Source organism: Pteropus vampyrus, unplaced genomic scaffold (genome assembly GCF_000151845.1).
Source record: "Pteropus vampyrus isolate Shadow unplaced genomic scaffold, Pvam_2.0 Scaffold123, whole genome shotgun sequence".
Taxonomy (NCBI): Eukaryota; Metazoa; Chordata; class Mammalia; order Chiroptera; family Pteropodidae; genus Pteropus; species Pteropus vampyrus.
Window position 1 is genome coordinate 2,227,638 of NW_011888904.1, and position 24,619 is coordinate 2,252,256.

Genomic DNA, 24,619 nt, shown 5'->3' on the forward strand with positions numbered 1-24,619 from the left:
TGGGGGATGAGCCATGTGAAGATCTAGGGAAAAAGCATTCTAGAGGGGAAGGAAACAGCAAATGCCACTACCATGAAATTGAAAGATCCTGACATGTTCTAGGAAAATTAAGAAGCAATTTGGAATCACATCTATATGTAAAGTTCCATAAAATGGTTTTTCAGCTACCATATCAAGAACATTTCCCTATGCCGGGATCAGCAAGTATGTCTGCTTTTGCATAGTTTTGTTGGAACACAGGCATACCCATTCATTTACATCTTGTCTACAGTTGTTTTCATGTTACAACAGCAGGGCTGAGTGGTTTTTTATGCAAAACCTAAAATATTTACTGTTTGGCTCTTTAAGAAAAAGTTTACTGACCCCTGGTCTATGCCATTAAATATTCTTATAAAATACATTAATAAATATTTAGTATTCTATTTAGATGCCTAGCAAGATTTCGCTAATTTCTAAAAAACACGAAAGTGAACCCTTTGTAAGGAGCATAGCCTCTGCAATCCAAGTCAGAGGCCAGACGAGCCCAGTGAAGGACAGGGTGTGGGAGGCGTTACCTTGCCTGTGAGGTGCAGGTGCTGACATAGAGCTGTCTGCCAGGCACAGACCCAATGGGGATCCTCTAGGTCACAGTAGCAGTAATAAAGTAGCACCTCCCCCTCATCACTGCCCTGGCCACTGTAAAAAGAAAACCACAGGGAAAGAGCATTTGAGTCACTGGCATAAGGAAGCCACAATTCATAAAGTATACCCAGGCAGAATCAGAGGCAAGGCTGAGATGGAGCCACTTGTGCCTGCCTTTGTGCCTATTACTGTTCTCCTGAAATGGGAATCAATTCCTATCTGTAGTTGCTCTGAAGAAAATATCTGCATTTTATAGCTGAGTAAACTAAGGCCAATTCCTTCCAGGTAAAACAGCTACCAAGTGATAGTCAAGACTCTGAATACCAGTCTCCTGACACTAGAATCCATACTTTCTACTGCACTGTGCTGTCTTCTAGTAACTAGTCATGGGACCTGGGTGGGTCTTTTATCCCCCTAGCTGGATTTCTTATTATCTCTGAGCTTTGATTTCCTCATCTGTAAAACTGGAGAACTGAAATAAGCTGCATTTTCCAAAGTGTGCTCTGAAGCTGTTCTCTGAAATTACATGTTTGAGAAATCCTGCTGGCAACATCTCCCTCTTTGAGTCATAGTGAAAGCTCCTTATCTATTGAAGGCTCTGAGAAGTCCTGCAATAAATATTTTTTAACCTGGTGCTTCCCAAACCTATTTGTCTTTAGTACCTCTTTTCAATACCTGATAGCATCCTCCACAACTAATGTTACACAGACATATTTTAGAGGATGCTATAGTAGATGATAATTAAGGTCCTATCCAGCTCTGCAATCTATAACTCTTTCAGTATCCTCGTTATATTTCAGGGCCTGTCCTCCTCCAAAATCTTGTCTATTTTAGAGCCTATCAATTTTCCTTTCTCTAAACTCCAGTAACAAATTATCTGAACCATATAATTTAACTAATAATTATATAACCTGTCTCATATCACGTGCTAATAATTGTTTTATGTCTTTGTTTGTTTCTCTAACTAGAAATTCCTTGAAATGCAGGGCCACACAGAAATGACAAAGCCACATCTGTATAGCACCTTACAGTTCACAAATTTTCTTACCATGATCATTTCATATAATTCATATAGCAGCAATATTGTGAGGTAGGCATGGCAGGCATTATTATTCCAATTTTAGAAGTGAGGAAATGAAAATAAAAAGAATTTTAGTGACTAGCAAAATCGGATTCTAAGTTCAATTCTTTCTCCTTTCTGATAAACAAGGGGAATTTGGCACTAAATACTACTGACAAAAGTGTATCAAATTTGGACATTTTCTATTCATCGAATAGTTTAGAAATTGCTTAAAACCAGAAATCTGTCCTCTAAAATTCTGTAATATTATGATTTGGTGAGTTTTTTCAAAGGCAGGACCTAAACTTCTAATCCTATGCCTCAGTTCTAAAAGTTAAAATCTTTTCTAAAACATTCAGCTCAGAAAACCACATTTGGTAGCAAAATCCCTTTTGCAAGCTCTGATGTTATTCAGAATAGAGGAATCATTTAACTAGAGGAATCATTTAACATTTCTGGGCCTTCCAATTTCTCTTTGAAAATAATACAATTTTTGTTCTTTACTTCTCCCTAAAGATAAGATGTACAATTGCTTCCAAGTAACCTAGCAACAATACCAGCTGTGTGGGTATATGCTACTGCATAGGCGATGATCTTCTATTAGACATAATACATGTTTATTGGCCTAGCTTAGGCCTGTCGAGAGATTCTGTGCCTTTAGGATCTTGCCATTTTAGTGAATGGGTAGCGATAGCTCATTGTGGCTGGAAAAACATTTAAACTAAACCAAAATACAGAATGAAATTCTTACCTTGTCTGCTCATCAAGGCTAAAGCAGCTTATATCAGGGAGCCAAGTGGATATTTCATGGTTACGAGTAAGATATTCTATTAGAGGGTTCTTTTTGTCTGCAGACTTAAGACTCTTTGAGGTGTTCAATGTTACAGCCAGCTGCTTTAAAATAGAAGCAGTCTGGTGGCAAATCTCATCTGCATGTTGTGTTGCCACATGTCTATGGATGCTGGTCTGGTCTGTGAATAGCTGAAGACAGCATTTCCACCATTTTTCTTTACAATCGAAAGAAGGTGCCGGAACTTCTTTGGTTTTGACAAAAAGGGCAAATGCCTGAAATTACATTTCAAACTGTCACTGTTAAATACCCTTAAGTTTAAGGCTAACAGAAGTCTCAGTGAAATCCCTTCTATTATGTTTCTACAGGGGTTTCTGGTTTATGTCCTACTATTCTGTAGAACTTCCTGTGAGAGAACAGTTTTAATAGCAAGCTTTATACCAGCTGGACCAAATCAGGAGTCTTAGATAGCAAATGCCCTATTATCTCCCTATTCTACTTATGACTAAGTCTTCTGGGTTCCTGGGATTCCTCCTGTCACCCTCGACTGGGAAAGGAATCTAGCCCACCTGTCTAGGATCTGTCCCCAAGTGCTCCACCATAAGTTTTCCAAAACCACACCCCGCCGATGATTCTCCTTTGTCTGGCATTGAATTAAGATCACTAGTAATGGCCCCAACTAGACCTTACCTTGAACATGGCAGCAGCCTAGTATCTTACTAGCCCTCTGTTCCTTGGAGGATAATCTTGATAAGCTACTTCTAGTCCTATCTGCCTTAGCTATACACACATGATCCCAAAACATTAATGGCAATTTTACCTTTTTTTTTGCAAATGAGTATTTCTTCTTTGTATTGACATCTAGCTCTGCTTTGAGACTGCTATTGGGATTGATAAGACTTGTATCTTTCAAATCCAGGTCTGCAAATTTTAAAATACAGGACTCCTGGTCATCTTCCTGGTCTGGTGAAGTGGAAGAAGGCATCTGGTTTGGTTGCAGCAGTGGAGAAGATTCCTTTCAGTTAACTATGTCCTAGAAAGTGGGCAAGGGAGAAACGACAATGTCCAAGTCTTTGATTACTACTTGAAGTAAACTCGAAGCTAATCAATGATGCAAATGAGCTATCTATTCACTCACACATTCATTCAATAAATATTTATTTAGAAGGCATTGTTCTAGACATTGGGGATAGAGCAGTGAATGAAACAGAAAATGACTCTGCTTTCTTACAGTTTACATTTCAGTGGGGAGACAGAAAGTAAGCAAATAAATTGAGTTTTTAAAAAAGTCAGATGGTAAAAAGGGTTATGAAGACAAATAAGCAGGGGAGGAGCCAGAGCAATAGAGGGGATATTTAAAACACAGAGGGTAGTCTGAGGCAGTGGCATTTGAGCAGAAACCTGAATTTGGGAGCAGGTCATGCAAATATTTAGGGTAAATGATACCAAAAGAGTACTGGTACGAACCAAATCAATCAAGCTATGTGCTAGTAACTTCAGTAATAAAGACTTTGTTCTTTTTTGTCCCCTAAATTTTGAGCTGTGCAAATTCCTTTTCTTAGAAGAAATAACTACCAAGAGAGCCTCATTTTAATGAGCCAGAACAAATATTCAAATTGCTATAGTGGCCAAATCTTGTTAAAACAGACACACTACAGTCAACATACTACAGTCTTTCTTTTATAAAACAAATGTTACAGGTGACAAAGAAGCAACATAAAACACAAAGGCAACATGAAACACTGGGAAAAGCACGCACTTTGGATTGTGGTGCACCTGGGTGCAAATATGTGAACCTAGGCAAGATATTAAACTTCTCTTGAGTTCTAACTCTCTGATTTCTATAAAACAGATGACAGTATCAGTACCTGTTTGCAGGACTGCAGTGAGGACTGGAAGGGAATAAGTAAAGTGTCTGGTACACCCTTAGTTCCCCTACCACTCTTGGCTCATCTCAAATAATACTCTCCTTCAAGTATCCTACCCGGGCCACAATGAACTTTGCCTAGTTCCACAAAGGAGCCAGGCCCTCTCCTGCCTCAGCATCTCCACACACCTTTCCCACCACTCCAAAATGACCTCTCTTCACTCTAAATCCTTCTTAGTTCTTGCTTAATTTATATATTCTTAACTACTCTATGTGGGGACTTTGCTATGTGCCTGGCACATAGAAAATACTACAGTGGATACAGGTCTTTGTAAAAACAGTTAAGGTTCCTGCTCTCTTGGAACTTATATTCTAGTAAGAAAAGAGAGACACTAAATAAGTAAATCAATTTTAAAAAAATCAAAATATCAGTGATAAGAGCTGCTGCTTTTGAATTTCCTTTGCTGGGGATCCTCCTTATACCAACCTGTTAAGTGTTGAATCATTTTCTCTCCATTCACCCTCTAAGTGATCTTGTCTAGTCCCAAGGATTTAAAAACTATATTTGCCACAGAAAAACTGTAAAGGGATATGTGTGAAACTAGACTGGCCGTTAGTTGGTAATTGCTGAAGCTGGCTGATAAAAGTACATCGGGGGTCATTCTACAATTTTCTCAACTTCTATAAATATTTGAAACTCCCATGAAAAAAGCAAAATGCGAAGCGATGATAAAGGAAAACTTATGTTTAGAACACTGTACACTGTACACATTTATGTCTCCAAGCCATCCCTCTCTCTTAAACTCCAAAGTCACATATCCAACTGTCTACCATCTGGATGGCTTTGCCTGGAGGGCTAAAAGGCTGTTCAAATGCAACCAATCGAAACCAAATTCTTGCTCTTTCCCAGTCCTGCTGACTTCCATAAATGACATTTTTACTGTCTCGTTTACTCAAAAAAAACTTTGGGCTTTTTCTTGACTCCTTATTCTTTCACACTATCATCCAGCCCCTCAGAAAATCCTATCAGCTTTTGAAATAAAACCTAATCAGACCATTTCACACCACTTTCCCTACCAACTCCGTTCAAGCCACCATCATTTTCTGACTGAATTACTGCAACAGACTAAGACTAACTGCCCTCCTCCTGCAGGAGCCAGAGGTAACTATTAAAAAATACGATCAGTCTCTCATGTCTTCTAAACTTACTCAGATAAAATATAGTCCTTAAAAACCCCTCCCACCACCTCTCTAATCTCATCTACTACTCTCCCTTTGCCCACTACCTGATTGCACTGTTTGCTCATTCCTAAATGGGTCATAAGCACCAAGAAAGCAGGAATTTTCCTTTGCTCAGCTCTGCATCCTCAGCATTTAGAGCACCGCTTAGCACATAGGAGGTGCTAAATGTTAATAAATGCAATATTTGTTGAATGAAATAAAACGGTGACTGCGTAGCCAGGGAAGGCTTCACTAAGGACCTGATGTTTGAGCTGAGACCTAAAAAACAAGAAGCTGTCGATGCAGATTTAGGAGCAGAGAACTTCAGGCAAAGGAATTAGTATCAATTCCTAAAGTGAGAACAAGCTTGACTTATTGGAGGTACAGAAAGAAAGAGTGGTTGGAACATAGTGATGAGAGTAGAACCCTGTAGGTCAGGATATGGAGTTTGTACTGGGGGAAGGGGAGTCATTGGAGAGTTGTAAACAAAAAGAGTACCGTAGACTGATTGTGGATCTGTTTTGAAAGTAGAACCAGCAGAGTTTACAGATAGTTATATAGGAAGTGAAGGAAAATAAGGACCCAAGAATTACTCCTACCTACATTTTGAATTAGACAATCTGATGGATGGTGCCATTTGCCGAAATGGCGCGCCGGACCTCGCCCAATTTCTCGGCCCAGCAAGGGCCCGGAAGTGGGAGTAAATGAGCACGTACCCGCCGGTCCCGAACCTCAGATCTTCTTTCATTGAACCGTCTCCACCCAGCAATTAACACTGCTCACCGTCCTCGAACCTCCAGCCCCCACCTCGATTTTACGTAGAAGGAACGCTCAAGACGTCACCTCGCTCCGGAAGTCCTCCAGGCCCTTAGCGAAAGGGCCGCCGGGAAAATCTTTGCGGGCCCCGGGAAAGGGCCTGAAATTAAGGCGGGGACTACAGCGTCCCTTCTAGACCGCCCGCCTCCAGGCGTGACTCGCAGACCCCGGCTTGGGCTGGCTGAAGTGGCGGCGCTATCTGCGTGGCCCCGGAAGGACTTCTAGCGAAAGGCGGGAGAGAGAAGCCACTGAGAAGCGGCGGAAGCCAGAGGGGGCCAGTAGGGTACGGACCAGACGCTCGCGGCCTGGAGAGCTTCTAGGCGCCGCCAAGCGGGCCGAGCCCACCCGGCCGCCTCTCCTTACGCTTCCGGGAGCCGTCGCGAGCAAGTGCGCCTGCGCGCCGGCCGCTCCGCGCGGCTCGCCGCTGTCCTCGCGCCGGCCGGCATTCCGACGGTTCCTGCTGCTCTTCCCGCCCAGCATCTCGGCTTGGCAGCGCACCGGCGTGCGACATGTCGCGGCGGCGGCACAGTGACGAAAACGACGGTGAGTGCCCTGGGCCCGGCTGCCGAGGCCGCGCCCAGGTGGGTGCCTAGGTCTTCAGGTCTCGAGGGAAGCCCTTCCCACCTGGGAACGTTCGGGAAGCCACGGAGGGAAGGGAGGTGGCACAGCGGGAGTGTGGCCGGGCGACTTCTTGGAAAGCTCGTTTCCTCTCGCCGCAGCTCTTTTACTCGTTTCCGATAGGAGGCCTGGGGTGGGGGGGAGAGTCTTTGACCACTTCTCAGGATTTGGTCCTTGGCACAGCCAAGCACCTGTGTCTATGCGGCCGCCTCTTGGGGACAGTGACATTATCTCGTTTTGACCCTCACATTGCACCTGAAAAGGGATCTCCGCAGATTAGTGAAGAAAAGGAACAAAGCCTGACTGAGAGATCTGATGAATCGCAATGTGAGCTCTGCTCCCCTACCGGTCATCGTTGATTTGCCTTCTTTCAAGCTGCAGTTGCAGGGAAAAAGATCTGTCTCTTATCGACACCCAAGAGATCACTAATAAACAGATGCATGTTGTTATGTTGGATTTTGAGCTGACCGTAATTGTATTTCCCTCGCGCAAGAGGGTGCTGGAAAACAGGAGAGCCCTTAGAGAGTTAGATTAGGGGTTGCCATCTCCATTTGAATGGTTGTGCTCATGGGGATTATGGTGTTGTCATTACAAAAACCGAGAATAATTTTGCTAGTTAGAAGAAGATGCTTACATAACAAAAATCAGTCAAGAACACATCCACGAAAAAAGAAACTAAGAGAAATTATATTATTATTGTTCTTTGAAAAGAGAGTAGTATAGTGATTAAGAGGCCAGACTTTGGAAACAGGGTTTAAGTAAGAAACTAGACTTTACCATTTACTTTGCGATCTTGCCAAGTTATATTTTTTAAACCTTAGTCTGTAATATAGAAGCGACATAGAAAGTGTTAAGATACCTCATTGGTTTTGTGATGGTTAAATGAAGTTATAAATGTAATGAGTGGCTCATAATGATTATTTTATCAAATATTAATGCTTAAGGTGATAGATATTGGTAGATGTCAGTGATGTAAGAAAAATACAGACCAAAAATCTTTAATTGGATTATTTTTTTTTCTGACATTTTTGTGTCCTTGAACGTTGAGGCAGTTAGAGGTAGGTAAAACTAAATCATTTGTATTTAGTTTTAACAATGAAACATCAGATTTCTGCTAGGGCATGGCTTGGAGGATATCCTAGCCCAGCCTTCTCATCTGATACCTAAGGGTTTAGAGTTTTAATGTAATTAACATGCAGTCACAGCTAGCAGTGCCCAGACACCAGGGAATGCAAGTCTAGAGTTTTCTTTACTACACAAGCTATTATTATGCTTGGGTGGCTTTTTGTTGTTGTTGTTGTTGTTTTTGTTTTTTTTATGCAGGAGGGTTCTTGTGTAATGTACATTTGGGGCACAGAAAATACAGTTTTCATATGCTTTTGAATTTGATTAATCAAAAGCTAATATGCTTTAAGTTATCATTTGGTATTTAGAGAACTTGAGCCTTGTAAAGTTCTTCCATTTTCTTTGCCTTTCTCACACTTTCTATTCTCCACTTCTTTTTCTTCCTTCTGAAGTATCCCTAAAGGGAGAGAAAACATTTCCAGAGGGCAGCCTGGAGAATTGGATTTGAATATGTAGAAATACAACTTTTGCTTTGGTTTTCGGGATGCCAGCATAACTTTCTTAAGAGTTAGCTTCTTTTAATACCAGCTGGCAGCTAAATCATTTGGGTCTTGCACAAACCTCAATAAATAAGTAAAGGGAAAAAAAGTAAGGAGTTAATTAATCAAAGTTTACAGTGGTGAATGATTTAGTAATGGATGGGGCAGTTTTTAATTCCTCTTAGGTACTACACCAAATCTGGAACTAATGTGAATTGCCACAATTTGGGTAATGATTAGATAGGGTTTACCCTAAACGATGATCTGAATCAAATATTTTAGATACTTTCCTTTTAGTTACACATCTATTAATTTTTTAAATCAGAAAAACTAGAATCTTAAATATTGAAGACTATTTTAAAATAGGCTGAATTATTACAATCATACTTTAATAGCTACATCAGAGCAATTCTGGATTATTGGCATCTCTGCCTGCCACGACTTTCCATATGCTTGACTAGCTATAATCATTTCTTCAACAAATATTCAACAGTGCCAGGCACTGCCCTAACACCTAGCAGTACAGCAGTGGACTATATAAAGATAGAACCTCCCTTTAACAGGAAACAATCAAATAAAATATAGTGTATCATACGGTGGTAAGTGTTATGGAGAAAAATAAAACTGGGTAAAGAGGGTAGAGGCTGCTGTGGGGGAGGAGTTGCTGTTCTATATAGGTTGCTCAGGGAAAGCTTCACTGAAAATGACATTTGCAGGAGGTAAGGGAGCAAACCAGATGGCTATGTGGGGTAAAATAATGGTCTAAACATGGGCCTTAAGTCTAGAGCATTCCTGTCCTATTCACAGAACAGCAAGGAGGCCAGTGTTGCTGGAGCAGAGTGAGTATGGGGGAAAGGTATAGGAGATAAGATCAGAGAGGGAGCAGAGGATCAGCTCATAGAGGGTGATGTTAAAATTAAATCTGTGTTGAGACTGTAGTATCCAGGATCCATGGAGACAGGAGACTATATCAATAAAGTTCACCTAGAAGTCAATTTATAGACAAAGAAAAGGAAATCTTTAGTGTAAATTGATGTGTATGGATGCTGGTCAAGCATTAAATCTACCTTATTTCTTAGAATCTCTAAGAATATTTCTGAAGCTTTTTAGTTATAAGATATGCATAGGATAATAGCTGTTTAAAACATTGTTTTGTTCTTTTAAGAAAGTATTTAGATTGTCCATCATCTTAGCCAAAATCCCACATTAGTTCCATTTAAGCTACTTAGAATTAGATCTTTATCCTTTATATTGTGACTCATTTTTTACTTAACTATAGACAAATAAAATGAATAGAAGTGAAATGATTTGGTAATCGGAGATAGAGTATAGTTTGTTTCAGAAGTTATGTTTACCTCTGCTTTAAGTCTCCAGGATCAAGGTACTTTTCCACTTTACCGTGTTCATTTTGATTACTTTCTCTTTTACCTTGTTTGATTTATGAATCTAAAGCTTCTTATAGCGTACCTAATTCTAAATAAGGATATAAGATGTGGTACAACATATCTGTATAAAATTAGAATCACCTTAGAGGGGAAAAATTTACTTGATGTATTCACATCATTTTAGATGAGTTCGATAGAGACTTGCTTCTCTGTTCGATATTAGCCAAGGGTGTCTGAGTAAAGTGGCAATGTAATTTTAACTTACATTGCAAAACTTCTACAGAGTTACATTTTAATACAAAATCTGTTCTTGCTTTGGAGCTGCCATATATATGTTTTCTTGAGGGTACGTGAAAACATTCAGCTAATTCCTCAAATTTTATTCTTAATTAATCTTATTCTACTTCCCCATACACTCACCCAAGTTCTCTTCTGAATTCAATATGCTATTATTGTCTGTGAGTTCAAATTGTGTCTGTAGTAACTGCCCCCCTTTATATTCTAATATCAGGTGATAGTGGGGCATCTCTTAATACTTTGTGCCTCCTTCCATTCTCCAAACAAAACTTGTCTTATTCAAAATGGGGGAGAAGAAGGAGGTGTTGTAATTCAGATATAGGACCGTGTACTTGAATTTTCTAGTTTTTCTTCAAAAGTCCTACCTTCCTTCCCCACAGCGTCATTTTCCCCTTACAAGAGGACCTGGGAGGATTGCTTTAAAGACTGGGGATGGAGTGGCTCCATAGTGTAGTGGTTAGCATGTCTGCTTTACACGCAAAAGGGCCTGGGTTCACACCCCAGGTAGAGCCATGGCCCATACCCCGGGGCACCAGGCCCTGGGTGCACACTGAGAGCTTGTGGGAGGAGACACCCCACCTTCAGAGATCCAGTTCTTAGGGGGAAAGGGGCAACATCCATAGGTCAGGGGTAATTACAGAGGTAGGAGAGAAAGACTGGGGAATGATTCCAAACTGATGTGAGGACAAGCCAGCTGGATAATTAGGGAGGTTGTGGAGGCGGGTTGTGGAATAAAGGCTGGCAAAGTAGATGGGCCAGAAAAAAGGGAGCAGTGATTAGGCTTTAAAACGACAACAAATTGCTTTCATTTGGCTCGTTTTTCAGCATGTCCATTCTCCCAACTTTACCAGTAAACAACTCAGGTTCTGAAGAACACTGTTAGTATTCTGCTTTCTAGAACAGAGTTTCTCAACATCAGCACTATTGACATTGGGCTGCGTTATTCTTTGTGGTTGGGAGTTGTCCTGTGCAATGTAGTATATTTAGCAGAATCCCTGGCCTATACCTACTAGATGCCAGTAGCATTCCCCAGGTCGTGTCTCCAGAGATTGCCAAGTGACCCTTTGGGAGAAAAATCTCAACCAGTTGAAAACCACTGCTCTAAGAGAAGGCTGTTTTTAATGTCCTTGCTGACAGATTATATAAATATTACATTGAATATGCAGTTTTTTTCAATGAATGAATCCTGGAAATAGAATACCTTTGTGTGAAAGTTGGTTCTTCAGGTGGTGGAACCTTATTAGATCCTGCGACTTAGGTTTCTCTTGTACTTAAGAACCAAGGTCACTGATCCAACTGTGTCATACACATCCACAACTTTATATGGGTAAGTATCTCCAAGAATATATCTCAGCTGTCCCACTGTACACGTTTTATTTTTTTCTGGCATTATCCCTTCAAAACTATATTCAGCAGTTTTAAACCAGATCATAATTAAGAGATTGGGGAGTCAAAGCACAGAGTGCTTTACCTTGTGGCCTTTTATGATACTTTCATCAGGTTCTACTTGGATAGCAATAGATTGATTTTATTCAGCATAGGTGCAAGTGGTACATGAAGATCATTTCTGTCACTGGAGCAACTTTTAACACCCCAGGCTTAGAATAGCCAAGTGCTGTGAAACAAAATAGTAAGAAATCATTAACAGCAAATGTATGAGTAATACAGTCCAGTTGTGATTTGTGGCACAATTTCATTCAACTTGACTTCTTTAGCATCATAAAACATCTACTGTTTTCCCATCAATTATTTGGTATGGTGCCGAAGACTGTTCTTTGAGTATATGTCTGCTGGTTTAATTCCCATTGCTTGGAATAAATATACCGTAGTGCTATGTGATCTACAGAAGTAGAACTATTAGTTGAAGAGTTAAGAGCTCAGACACTTGTAAAGCTAGTGAGGAATCCTAATGTTTTATGCTCCTTTTGCCATCTTTTGAAGTTTTCCTCTTCATACCTGATACAAAAACTTTGTTTTCTAATCAAGTCTTTCCAAAGCATTCACCTTGGTTTTGCACCCATATATTTTCAGCTTACATAATAATTTTCATTATTACAATAATGAGTACTGCTAGCAACTAAGGAACAGTAAACAACTCAAGTTTAAAGAATGTGAGTAGCAGTACATGATGTTACAGAGTGTTCTATCTGCTAGTGGGTAGCACCATTCCTGTCTGTCCACAGAAATGGACAGGGCTGCTTCATTCATATAGTTTTATGAGGCTAACCACTAGCAGATAAAACTCTGTAACATCATGTACTGACTGCTACTCCCATTCTTTAAATTTGAGTTCTCACAAAATTTAACATAAGTAATGCCTCCTGGAGTTACTTTCGTGGCCCTGAATATGGAGACTGTTGGTTAATCCAGCCGAGTCTGAGAAGTGGAGGGTCAGTTAAGAGCTTCTACTATGTGTAAAAAGTAGGGCTTCTGGTAGAAAAGAGATTATAGCATTAAAAAATAAAATAAATTTATTTTAAATAAAATTTACGACGGGATTTATCATGTAACGTTATTTTTTTACATTGTTGAAACAGGAGGACAGCCTCACAAAAGGAGAAAGACCTCTGATGCAAATGAAACTGAAGATCATTTGGAATCTTTAATATGCAAAGTAGGAGAAAAGGTATGCACCAAAATAGACACAGATTATGATGGGTTTAGAGTTGTAAAGTCGACTGTGCTTTTATGAATTTCATCAACTGAAAACTTGATCTGTTTTAGGCAAAGTTTATATGGCCATGCATCTGTATCCCAAAGGAAATGCATATTAAAACCCTTGGAATACAGATAATTGAGAAATGTTTTTAGTACTTTTTATGGAATATGAGTCTTAAAAGAGATCTTATTGAATAGTTCTCTCAGTTTATAAATGAAGAGCCAAACAAATCGTGGATACTTGAGGAAGTTTGCTCAGAGTCATATAGTAAATGAATTAGAGAATAGAGCCCATTATGTTATGTATAATACTTATTCTGTTTTTGTAGACCGCTTACTTTTTAAATTTCTTCCATTCTCTTTTTATGGGTATCTAAAAAACAATAACTACCTGAATTGATTTATACTAAATCTGTCTTAGTGCCTTATGCATGTAAGGCTTTAACTTTTTTTATGATTACCTAGAAAATTTTAATTCACGAATTGCTGAGTACTTGACACATATTTAATATGCTGTCCTCTACAGAGTGCCTGCTCTTTGGAGAGCAACCTGGAAGGCTTGGCTGGTGTTTTGGAAGCTGATCTTCCTAACTACAAGAGCAAGATCTTAAGACTTCTTTGTACAGTGTATGTATGCAAAAGATTTATGAATCCAGGTGATAATGTATTATCTACTCTTAAATGCTTTGGGAAATGTTCAAAAGACGTGTTTTTGTTTCATATGTAATCAGCTTTCCTTCTATTAGGAAATTCGTACAAATGAAATGACCTTTGGCCCTTTCATTAACTCTTTCTTAGAAATAGACCTAAAATTCAGCATTTTCCATTTGTTTCTTAGAACCTTAGAATCATTCAAATTGACTATTTTTAAGTGAGAAAGTAGACATGTTCACATTTCAGAGATTTTATTTTATGCACATACATTTAAATATATATATAGTAGAATAGAATTTAACTTATATTTTTAACCAGTAGTACCAAAAACATTTGAGAACTGGTCACTCAAGTAATAGCCTTTCTTGGAAGATGGCACCTGGTCTTCCTAGGTGGCCTCCCAACCAGGCCCGACCCTGCTTAGCTTCCGAGATCAGCCATTGGGCTTGTTCAGGATGGCATGGCTGTAGACCACGGATGGTGGCTCCACTGGGGTGTGAACCCAGGACCTTCTTCGTGTAAAGCAGACGTGCTGACTGCTACACTATGGAACTATGTCCAGGAAGAGGCTTTTGAAGCTATTAATAGACATAATCTTTCTGAGTTAGGTTAGCTGGAACAAGTATCAGCATTTAATTTGTTAGGAAATTAAAGTGGGAAAAGTCTCACATGGAATCATGAAACATTCTCTTCCATTAGTGGAATTAGCAATCTAGACTTTTTCATCTCTCAGTCATTGATCACTCTGAATTGAATGCCTGTCAAAGAAGTAGCTATAACTTCTGGATAAAGGGATCTTTGTACTTTACATTAAATTATAAATTTATCTATTAGGTATTTTTAAATTATGAAGGTGACTTTTAAGTTGTCATTTCAATTATTTTAAAATAATGTTTTTTAATGCTTAAGCTAACTTTTGAAATTTAAAAATGTCCATACAAATTGAAACCATTGGTAGATTTCATTTTAACCTCAAAGTACAGAATTTAGGTTACAATTTTTAAAAGGAATTCAGTTAATATTCAGGAAGACATATCCTGAATATGACTAAGAAACTACTAAGAAATATCATTTTGCTGTTATCCATAAGAGGTCTTCTATTTTAGAAGCATTTATTAGAACGGAGTAGATTTATGCTTAAACTCTGATGGAACCATGGTTTGGGGTGGGGGGGAATATTGTCAATGCAAGTATCTTTATAAAACCTATTACTCCTAATACTCTACTAGGTACCTTGAGAAAACAGAAAAAGTATATGAGAATCTGAATGATCATGAATTTCTATTTGCTTTTCTTTTTGAGCTAATTTCTAAAGGCTGCCTAAATTAGGAAGCAATATTTGCTTTTTTTTAAGGTTTATGACTGTAGTCATCTCATACTTTTCAGATAATTTTAATGAAAATTAACGCACTTGGAGTAAGCAAACTGGAGTGTAAAGAAACCTTGCTACATCAGAGTATCATGTTGAAAATTCAACAATTTAACTGATAGAAACTTAATTGAACTAGTTTTAGTTCTGAAGTTTTTCTAAGCAACCAGAATAGTGTTTCTCAAAGTGGAATCTTGATTTTATGACATTTGGTTAGCTAAGTTTAAAATGCTCCATCTCCCCATTAATGATTCTGCATTAAAGAAATTTCTTTCACCCAGCATTTCCTAGATATTTTACCGTGGAAACAATTTTCTGTAGAACTCCTATCCAGTTCCTCTGAACATATTGGACTAACACTGGTCTCGCATTAGTTTTATTTATTTCAGTTGGATAACTTCACAATAAGAGTGTTTTACTTTTTAACTCTTGGGATAATTAAAAATGAAAAATTATGGGGGCCACGTCTGCAACTCTTCTCAATATTTATGTTGAAGTAGTTTTAAAAACAGCTCAAAGTAATCCTGTTCCAAAGTTAATAAAATGATAAAAGGTTTTTTATATTACAAAATTCAGCAACCTAACATAATGCTATTGTTTTGGGGTTTTCTTGTTGTACTGGGTTCTCAAATCAGTGCGCGTCTGTTACCTGAGAAGTTGACAATTTATACAACATTAGTTGGACTGCTGAATGCCAGGAATTACAACTTTGGTGGAGAATTTGTAGAAGCCATGATTCGTCAACTTAAAGAATCTTTGAAAGCAAACAATTACAATGAAGCTGTATATTTGGTAAGTTATTTTTTTAGGGGAGGTATATTTTGACTAAGTGTTGAGATGGAGGGAAGAGGTGAACTACAACCAAATAATTTATCCTTTCTCTTGACATACAGTTCCCTACTCACCATAACAGCTACTGTTTTGAAACTGTTCTCATTAAAATTAGCACAAAGCTCATTACCAAGTCCACGGGTTTCTGAATCCCACCCAGTGCACCTCCCTGCAGCACATGACTCTTTACACTTCTTATCTCTTGATTTTTGCATCATCAGTTTTTTCAGGACCTCCCATTGCCCTCTACCTTCTATTCCTTGGTCTCCTTTTACTGGGCCTTCTTCCTTTGCCCCTTAAATGTTTCTGTTTTCCAGGATTCTGTCCTCACTTTACTTTTCTTTAAACACTATCCTGGAGCATTTTTGTTCTCATAGTTTCATGAACCACCTTTATTTGGCCATCTCCTTCTCTCCAAATCTATAATCTGTATCTCCTGCTTTGCCCTTTCTACTGAACTCCAGACCTTTGTTCCAGATACTACCTGGATAGCCCAGAGGTATCTTGCCTGGAAGTCCCTACATTAATGCATTATTCATACCTTCTTTTCTTCTGGCCTCTCCCAACCCACATTCAGTGGCTGCTGTCTACTGGATAACCCATCTAGAAATCTGAGCATTAATTTTTGTCTTCTCTTCGTCCCCTCATACTGTAGGCAGTCCCTAAGCCCTTTCAGTTCTACCTCCTAAATTTCTCTTCAGTCTGTTCCTTCTCCTTTGTCTCCAGGGAACTGTATGTCTTCCTCCCAATGTCTTAGCCTCTTAACTGATCTTTTCGCATCCAGATTCTCTGCCTTTCCCTTTATTTTCTACAGTGGCACCAGAGTGGTTTTCTTATAACTAGGCTCTACTCAAGTTGGTTACAGGTTAAAAACCTCAGTTCCTTCCCATTGTCTACAGTTGATGGTCTTTAAAAGCCTGGTGTCAAAGATGATTCATTGGGTTGTAGAAAGTAAATATTAGAAATCTTTTATTTATCTTAAATGGAACTCAGATTATGCCTTACTAATACTTAATACATAGAATGACAGTGGGCCAGTGTATATTATAAAAATATATACATTTGTTGGAGGTAAGCGATCAAATTTTTTTACTGAGTACACAGTCAAAGTTTGGACACTCATCATCAGGCTATAAGAGTAAGTCCAGAATCCTTAGTCTGACACTCCTGGTTGCCTGCCACCTTCTATTTCTCTATCCTTGCCTGCCATATATCAAAATTACTTACACATCTCTGAACATACCTTGTGTTTAAACCCCTCTACCTAGACTACTCCCCTTGTTCTCCACTTGAGGAGTACGTTACACATCCTTTATAATGTAGCCCAGTTGTCTTCCATGATACTTTCCCTTACTCCCTTTGTCACTGTTCCTACAGCAGTTTTTATTTACTTTTTAGTATAGAAGTCATCCTTTTGGATTGAGAGTGCCCCACTAGATTCTGAGTTCCCATATAGCAAGAACTTTAATAGTTCTTAGCAGTGGCACACAGAAGATAGCCGATAAATATCTGTTCAGAACTTTTCATTTCTATAGTCCAGTGAAAATTTGTTCACAGCCAAAGAGGAAAAATGTTTGAAGTAGCTAGAACATTATAGTCTGGGTTCTTCTAAGAGTATGTAATGAAAACCTGTAAATGTACAGATTCCTTTCCTTCATAGGGTCTCTGTCACAACTCCTCAGCTCTGCAGTTGTAGCACAAAAGTGGCCATAGACAGTATGTATGTAACAGTATGTAAACAAATGAGCATGGCTAAAAATTTACTTGTGGGCACTTAAATTGAATTTCATATAATTTGTACGAATCATGAAATATTCTTTTAGGTTTTTTCCAAGCATTTAAATATCTAAGAATTATTCTTAGTTTTCAGGCTGTGCAAAAACCAAGCAGCAGGCCAGATTTGGCCCTCAGGCTTTAGTTTTTCAGATTTGTTGTTTTAACCATTACAAGATTGCTTGTTTTGTAATTATTATAAGGGATATTTGATTTAATAAAAATTGTTTTCCCCAACAGGTTCGTTTTTTATCTGATCTTGTGAATTGTCACGTCATTGCAGCACCATCAATGGTTGCTATGTTTGAAAATTTTGTAAGTGTAACTCAGGAAGAAGATGTACCTCAGGTAAGAAAACCCTTATACTGAATCATGTCCATATAGTACCAGAAATTTTTCACTTAGTAATAAAAAACAAAAGGTAACAGATTATCATGCTGTAAATTCTTAATATCTAAAAGTTAAGTCAACTGGCATACTGGTGAGTTCTTGTGACATCTATATGTTAATTTAAATTACTCTGTCTAATAAGATTAAAACTAAAATATCTAGAAATGCTCTGAATGAGCCAGATGTCTTATATAAGCCCTGTTAAATAGCTTCCATAGATTTATTTCATTTAAGAATAAATGCAATATGAATAAATTTAACTAACACTTTAAACTTACCTTTTAAAAAATCCTTTAGGTGCGACGGGATTGGTATGTGTATGCATTTCTATCGTCTTTGCCCTGGGTTGGAAAGGAGTTGTACGAGAAGAAAGACGCAGAAATGGACCGTATCTTTGCCAACACTGAAAGCTATCTTAAGTAAGGGGAGAGCTCATAGTTCTTTTTGTTGTTTAGGTAAAAGATATCTTAGTGATATCATAAATGTGTTATATTTTATCTGTTAGTAATACTATTTGAGTTGCATTTCTCAAAAATAAGCTGTAGAGTTCCCTAAGGCTTTCTCTAGGTAATTTCATACCCCTACTGTTGTAACTTACTGAGACCCCAGAGTAATCAAATATATTGCTTACTGCTTTCGTGTAAAAGAGTTGTAACATAGCTGCTTTTAAGCTGCTTTTATCCATGTGTGAAAGGCATAAAATATCTTAACACAGTGGTTCTCAGATATTAGTATACGTAAGAATCACCTGTAGTACTTAAATATGCTCCAAACCCTGCCCCCAGACCTGCTGAATCACAGTATTTGAGAGAGGTTTGGACATCTCTATTATTAATTTATTCCACAATTGGAGAACATCTCTTTATTTCATGTAAGTTAATCCTAAACCAAGTCCTTAAAACAGTGATCCTTAACCTTTAATACTAACAATAGGCCTTATTAGTAAACTTAAGCATAATTACCCAGCAGCTAGATAATGGTTTTGTGTCCCCTTAAGTTTTTTGGAATAATTTTATTATGTTTCATTTTCTATCCATAGATACTTCTTGGGATAGTGTTAATATCTATTTGGTAAATTACAAATAAAGCTAAAAGAGGTCTAAAAATAGAAATCTACTTTTTAGTTCGTTAAACTACTTTTAAATGTTAGATTTTTAAAATGTTTTTATATTTTTGAAAAGTTATACTTCTTTTCTTAAAAAAATGTAGCCATTTGCCAAAGAATAAAAATAAAAAGAATACGAATATCTTATTATTTGAGTACTGGTACACGTCTTTCTCCTTTTTTATACATATGGTAGTCCAGTATATACACTGTTCACTTGCTTTTTCCTCCCTTAATATAACTTAAGATTTGTTGCATAAAAACATACAGCTCTACCTTATTCATGTTAACAGTTGTATGGTATTCCACTCTTTTAACATACCATGATTTCTTTAGTTTCCTGTTGGTAGACATTTAGGTTATTTCCAGTCTTTTGCTATTATAAACAGTGTTTCGATGAATATCCTTATCTAAATGTCTTTGTGTACGTACATGTGTAAATATATTTGTGGGGGATATGAATTCTTAGAAATGGCATTTCTATGTTGAAGTGTCTTAACAATTTTAATTTTGATTTAGTCATTGTTTTCCAAAGCAATTATACTATTCCAGATCTTCTAAAGAGATGATATCAGTGTTTGAAACTGCATATTCTCCCAGATTTCAATAATATAGTACGTTATCAAAAATGTTACACCTACCAGTATGATAGTTATTTCACTGCTTTAATTTGCATTTTATTAAGAAAGCAACTGAACATCTTTTTATGTTTTTAAAAACCTAAATGTAGATTTTCATTTTTATCTTTAGAAGACGCCAGAAGACTCATATGCCCATGTTACAAGTATGGACTGCTGAGAAACCACATCCACAAGAGGAGGTAAATTGATTACAGTCTTTTGTGATACAAGCACAGTCAGCTCTTGAGTAGATTCTTATCTCTGTGATGTACTTAAATCATTCAATTTGTATACCTCAGCTAGGTTTCCACAGTTCATGTCAGGGGTCCACCTCTTCACAGCCCTAGGCAGATAGTGGAGCTTTAATAAATGTTAGAATGTAATTAAAACATTCCTTGTTCTAGAGGATTCTAGATGTCATACAGTTGACAATTTTTTTTTTTTTTATCGAAATGCCCAATTGGAAAAATGTAAAAAGTAACAGCCTCAGACAGATAGACTTTATAAATTAAAACAAAGACTTAGTACCATTCTCTTGTAGTATATTTGATAGCAAGTTAGCTTACTTTTGTACTCTGTATTTTAGAAGTAGTGATTTTTGATTTTGTCTGCTCAATATGGTATTTCTTCTAGCCTCCAAATATATATTAATTATTAAAAATTAATGTCTTTAGTATTTAGATTGCCTGTGGGCCCAGATTCAGAAATTGAAAAAGGATCACTGGCAGGAGCGGCACATCCTAAGACCTTATCTTGCCTTTGACAGCATCCTATGTGAAGCACTGCAGCACAATTTGCCTCCTTTTACACCACCTCCTCACACTGAGGATTCAGTATACCCAATGCCAAGGGTCATCTTCAGAATGTTTGATTACACAGATGATCCCGAGGTATGTGACCAACTAAAAAGTTCCTGTCAAAGGGCCTGCGTTGCATTGTACTTGTGATTTAATCTTGTTTGGATTTGCCTGCGATACATTTTAAATTTGAATTGTTTATTATCTAAGATGATCAATAGTAATGAAGTTAACGATTTAATTCAGTGAAGGTAATGGTTTAAAAAGGATCACCTCATTATGCAAGAAACTATATTTAGCATGTGTATGTAGAGTAAGAGAGCACATTGTACAATGTAAGAGAGTAGGTTTCAAGAGCCAGATTGGTTTGGTTTTTAATCCTGGTTTAGTCAGATCCTAGCTGTGTGGTCTTGGGTTATTTACCTCTCTACCTGAGATTCCTAGTAGGATAATAATAGTATCTCATAAAGTTGTAATGAGGATTAAGTTATTAATACACGTAAGTGTATAAAACTGTGCAATACATGATGAATGCTCAATAATTTTAGCTATTATTCTTAAGGCTATTTTCAAGAAAAATACCCAGTTTTAGAGATTGTTCATTTCTAACCTTTACAACTTATTGTTGATATTATGTAATTATTTTTTAAAATATTTTCAACTTAAAAACTCCAAAGATGAGTATGAGCTGATTTTATAGTTTTTAAATATATGTATTCTTTATTTTGAAGTCAAGTTATTGGTAACCATTATACTTCAGCAATTAAAATATATAATTTTGATATTAATATTTAGCATAAAAATTTGCATTTTAGCTATGCTTATTATTTTATACTTTTGCATGTGAATGTCTGTCTTAACTTTAATAGCCAAGTAGCAAGCACAGTCATTTCTAGATTCATTCTGAATAGAAACTTGCCTAGCTGAAGTACCATACTTGTTGCTTAGTACATCCCAGTCAGCATAAAGCAGAATTGTCACGGTCAGCACAATTGATGTTTTGGGCTGGATAATTCTTTGTGGTGGAGTGCTGTCCTGTGAATTGTAGGATGCTTAGAAGCATCCCTGGCCTCTACCCTCCAGATGCCAGTAGGATTTAGAGGCTAAATATCAGTTATGACCACCAAAACTGTCTCCAGAGATTGCCAGATATCCCCTCTCAGGGGCAAAATTTCCCCCATTTGAGAACCACTGGCATAAGAACCAATATTACCATCCAAGGTCAAATTTGAGTTTTCTTTTTCTTCTCTTTTCTGTTCTACCATAAATTGCTTATGACCAGTGGAAATTTAACAATTATGATCTATCTCAGAGTAAAAAGTTGTCAGATAATTGGTTATACATAAGAAATTATCAACTTGCTACCTACTTACCTATATTCCATATATAATAAAATGCTTTTTAGTCAGTGGTCTAATTAGGTGTATCTAATTGAGAGTCTAATTTATGTTTGAGACTAGAATCTTTGTGATTGGATTTCTGTGCAAGGGAACTAGGATGAGACCTCAAAGTTTGTTTTATCTTGTACTATTTATACTTAATTGGTGTCGCCTCTATAATATGCCCATCATTCTTGCCAGAAGAGCATAAAATACAAAATATCTGTTCCCCTCAAATTGAAGGGGATTGTTTTTTTTTGTTCTGGCCTTAGAAAAAATATTTATTTAAAATAAAAATTGAAGATTAAAGTAAAAGTTATCAGCAGTCTACAATAGTAATTAAGTTATTAAAAACAAACTGAACCTGTTTGCTATGCACATACTTTTTTAAAGAATTAAATAATGTGTAGATAATGTTTTTTTTAATCTTTTAAAAACAATATAGTATGGATATCTTTCAATGCATATACAATTTTTTATGTCTGTATATCGTGTTTGAAATAAAATTTTCACTCTATGTGTATTACAGAAGTAATTCACTCTTATTTAAAAAAATAAACCGTGTAGGGCTAATAATATACAAAAATTATTTTGTTTCATATAATTGAGGTGGGCAATTGATAGTATGGTGTCAGATGTGTAGAAGAGACTGCAGCTGACACTAATTCTGTCATGGATATAAGTTAACATGACAGTAAAGTTTGCTAAAAATATAGAGCTTTCACACTTCTGAACTTTTATACCTAGCACCCAATATAGTGTCTGAAACATAATAAGCTCTCAAATATTTGTTGAATAAATGAAAGAAAATATTTTTTCTAAGTCTGTAGTATTTACATTTGGTTTTCTTTCCAGGGTCCTGTAATGCCAGGGAGTCATTCAGTGGAAAGATTTGTAATAGAAGAGAATCTTCACTGCATCATTAAGTCCCACTGGAAGGAAAGGAAGACTTGGTAAGATTCTTTTTATGTTACTTTTAGAGTGGAGAAAAGTTAGCAATTTTGATAATTTGATAAGAGCAAAATATATATTAAGAGTTTAAGAAAATCACTCTTCCTGACATCCTGACTTGCTAAGACCATTCTTCTTTGCTTTCTTGAGACCCCTCACCCTCAGAATAGTACTTTTCTGAGTGCTCTGTAGTACTGTAGTGCTGTATAGTAATGTGCATGCAATGCTGGCTTTTTTATGTGGATGTTTGCAATATGCTATGGACAGATTAACTTGAAAGGAAAGCTCTTTTTAGTGTGATTATTAACAGTTTTGTTCTGTTATGTATTTAGACATCTAGCTTTGGAAAAGTTTACTTTTAATATTTTCTTAAACCTTGGAAAGTTTTGGTTTAGAGTTTAGGGTGAAAAGTCTTTGGAGAGTGGTCTACCCTATTAAAACTTTTTAAGTTAGTAGATCTTAATATGCGTCCTTAGTATTATTACTTAAACTCTTTTTTATCTTTCAAGGAGTTTTGGGGCCCATTAAAGAATTCCCTTGTGGTAGACAAAATAATTTGTGCTGTAGTGAAGTGACCGAAATCTAGAACATTCTAGAAAAGTGTCTTTATATCTAAACACACTGCTTTTGAAACTGCTTATTTGATTGTTCATGTATCTTTATATACTTAACTTAAGTTACATTTTTTATAGTGCTGCACAGCTGGTCAGTTATCCAGGGAAGAACAAGATCCCCTTGAACTACCACATAGTTGAGGTATGCATTCCACATGGACCGTGTTTCTAAGTTTCAGAATCTGTTGACTTAAAGAATAATCTACTCTTGGCTTATTTTTTTTTCTTGCTACTTGTCAGGTACTGAAAGTTAACAGAGGAGCGAGGAATTTGCTGTCTCTTTTGGTGCTCTGTTAGCCATGTTAGTAAAGAGAAAAGAGGAGGTTGAAACCAGTAGCCAAATGGACTTTTGAGTTGCCTATAAATTATTTATATAGTATGTCTTCATTCATGGATAGTTATCATGGATAATGTAAGTTACCTCTAGGTGTGTCAGTACATTGTCCAATTAATTAAAAGATGTATAAGTGGCTTAAATACTTTAAAGTATTGTATTACTTTAGGCAGATAACCTATTTTTAACTGTTTCTCTGGCTTCCTATTACTAGCAGACACCTGACTAGTATATTATTCCCTGTATCACAAGGTAGGGTTAAATATGAATCTTTATTATTAAAAATGAAAAAAGCCAATTGTTTTTGGAAGTAGGAAGAATAGATAGTACTTTTGACCCTATATTAAGTAATACAGAAGGATGATATAAGTAGTATATTTGAACACCTTGTGAGGTTTATGTCCCAATAACCAGTACTTTCACTTGACACATAGGTCAAACTGTCAATTGCATATTCCTTTATTTTAAAATACTCATGAGCATAGTTATGTTTTATTTAAGATTCACTTTATAGTGCATTTGTGTGCTTTCTTAAAAGTACTGCTTCTGTCTTATTTTTCAACTCTTAAGAGTAAGCTTGGGCTCTGAATTTGACTCACTGACATGTCAGTTGAAATGAGGGCTATAAGTCATACCTTTAAATATGCAAAATGTGTAGAAAGTTATGATGAAGTACAAAAGTGTTTGAGGTGGGAGTCAAAGGAAGGAATGCACATCAGCCTTTAGAATTCTAGGTAGGCAGTCCACAAATAATATAGGGAAGGTGGAAGCAAGTTTCCTAACAAGAGGCATGGCAAAGAAGTCTTGGATTATCAAAAAGGTTTCTAGGTACCAGTTTTAAGTAGCAGAGTGGAATGACTTTTTT

General features: G+C 37.1%; 2 protein-coding genes across 7 annotated transcripts in view; one reads left to right on the forward strand and one right to left on the reverse strand.

Annotated features, from left to right (window-relative positions):
- The window catches only part of TSTD2 (thiosulfate sulfurtransferase like domain containing 2), a 23,747-nt gene extending 17,319 nt beyond the window's left edge, over positions 1–6,428 (reverse strand). The window contains exons 1-4 of one of the 4 annotated variants that reach the window (XM_023534221.1): positions 6,276–6,428; positions 3,292–3,504; positions 2,433–2,746; positions 555–675 (exon numbers count right to left, since the gene is read on the reverse strand). In XM_023534221.1, the coding sequence (XP_023389989.1) occupies positions 555–675; positions 2,433–2,746; positions 3,292–3,456 (600 nt within the window). In that variant the 5' untranslated portion in view covers positions 3,457–3,504; positions 6,276–6,428. Of the gene's footprint in view, positions 1–554; positions 676–2,432; positions 2,747–3,291; positions 3,505–6,158 lie in introns of all 4 variants that reach the window. The other 3 variants (XM_011366237.2, XM_023534220.1, XM_011366238.2) reach the window with 3 other exon arrangements.
- Positions 6,429–6,636: 208 nt separating this feature from the next.
- NCBP1 (nuclear cap binding protein subunit 1) overlaps positions 6,637–24,619 on the forward strand; it is a 38,687-nt gene continuing 20,704 nt past the window's right edge. Inside the window, exons 1-10 of one of the 3 annotated variants that reach the window (XM_011366236.1) lie at positions 6,637–6,918; positions 12,817–12,905; positions 13,464–13,564; positions 15,596–15,752; positions 17,805–17,912; positions 18,252–18,373; positions 19,810–19,879; positions 20,354–20,569; positions 22,711–22,808; positions 23,499–23,562. In XM_011366236.1, coding sequence (XP_011364538.1) covers positions 6,885–6,918; positions 12,817–12,905; positions 13,464–13,564; positions 15,596–15,752; positions 17,805–17,912; positions 18,252–18,373; positions 19,810–19,879; positions 20,354–20,569; positions 22,711–22,808; positions 23,499–23,562 — 1,059 coding nt within the window. In that variant the 5' untranslated portion in view covers positions 6,637–6,884. Of the gene's footprint in view, positions 6,919–12,816; positions 12,906–13,463; positions 13,565–15,595; positions 15,753–17,804; positions 17,913–18,251; positions 18,374–19,809; positions 19,880–20,353; positions 20,570–22,710; positions 22,809–23,498; positions 23,563–24,619 lie in introns of those variants that run through there. The other 2 variants (XM_023534218.1, XM_023534219.1) reach the window with 2 other exon arrangements.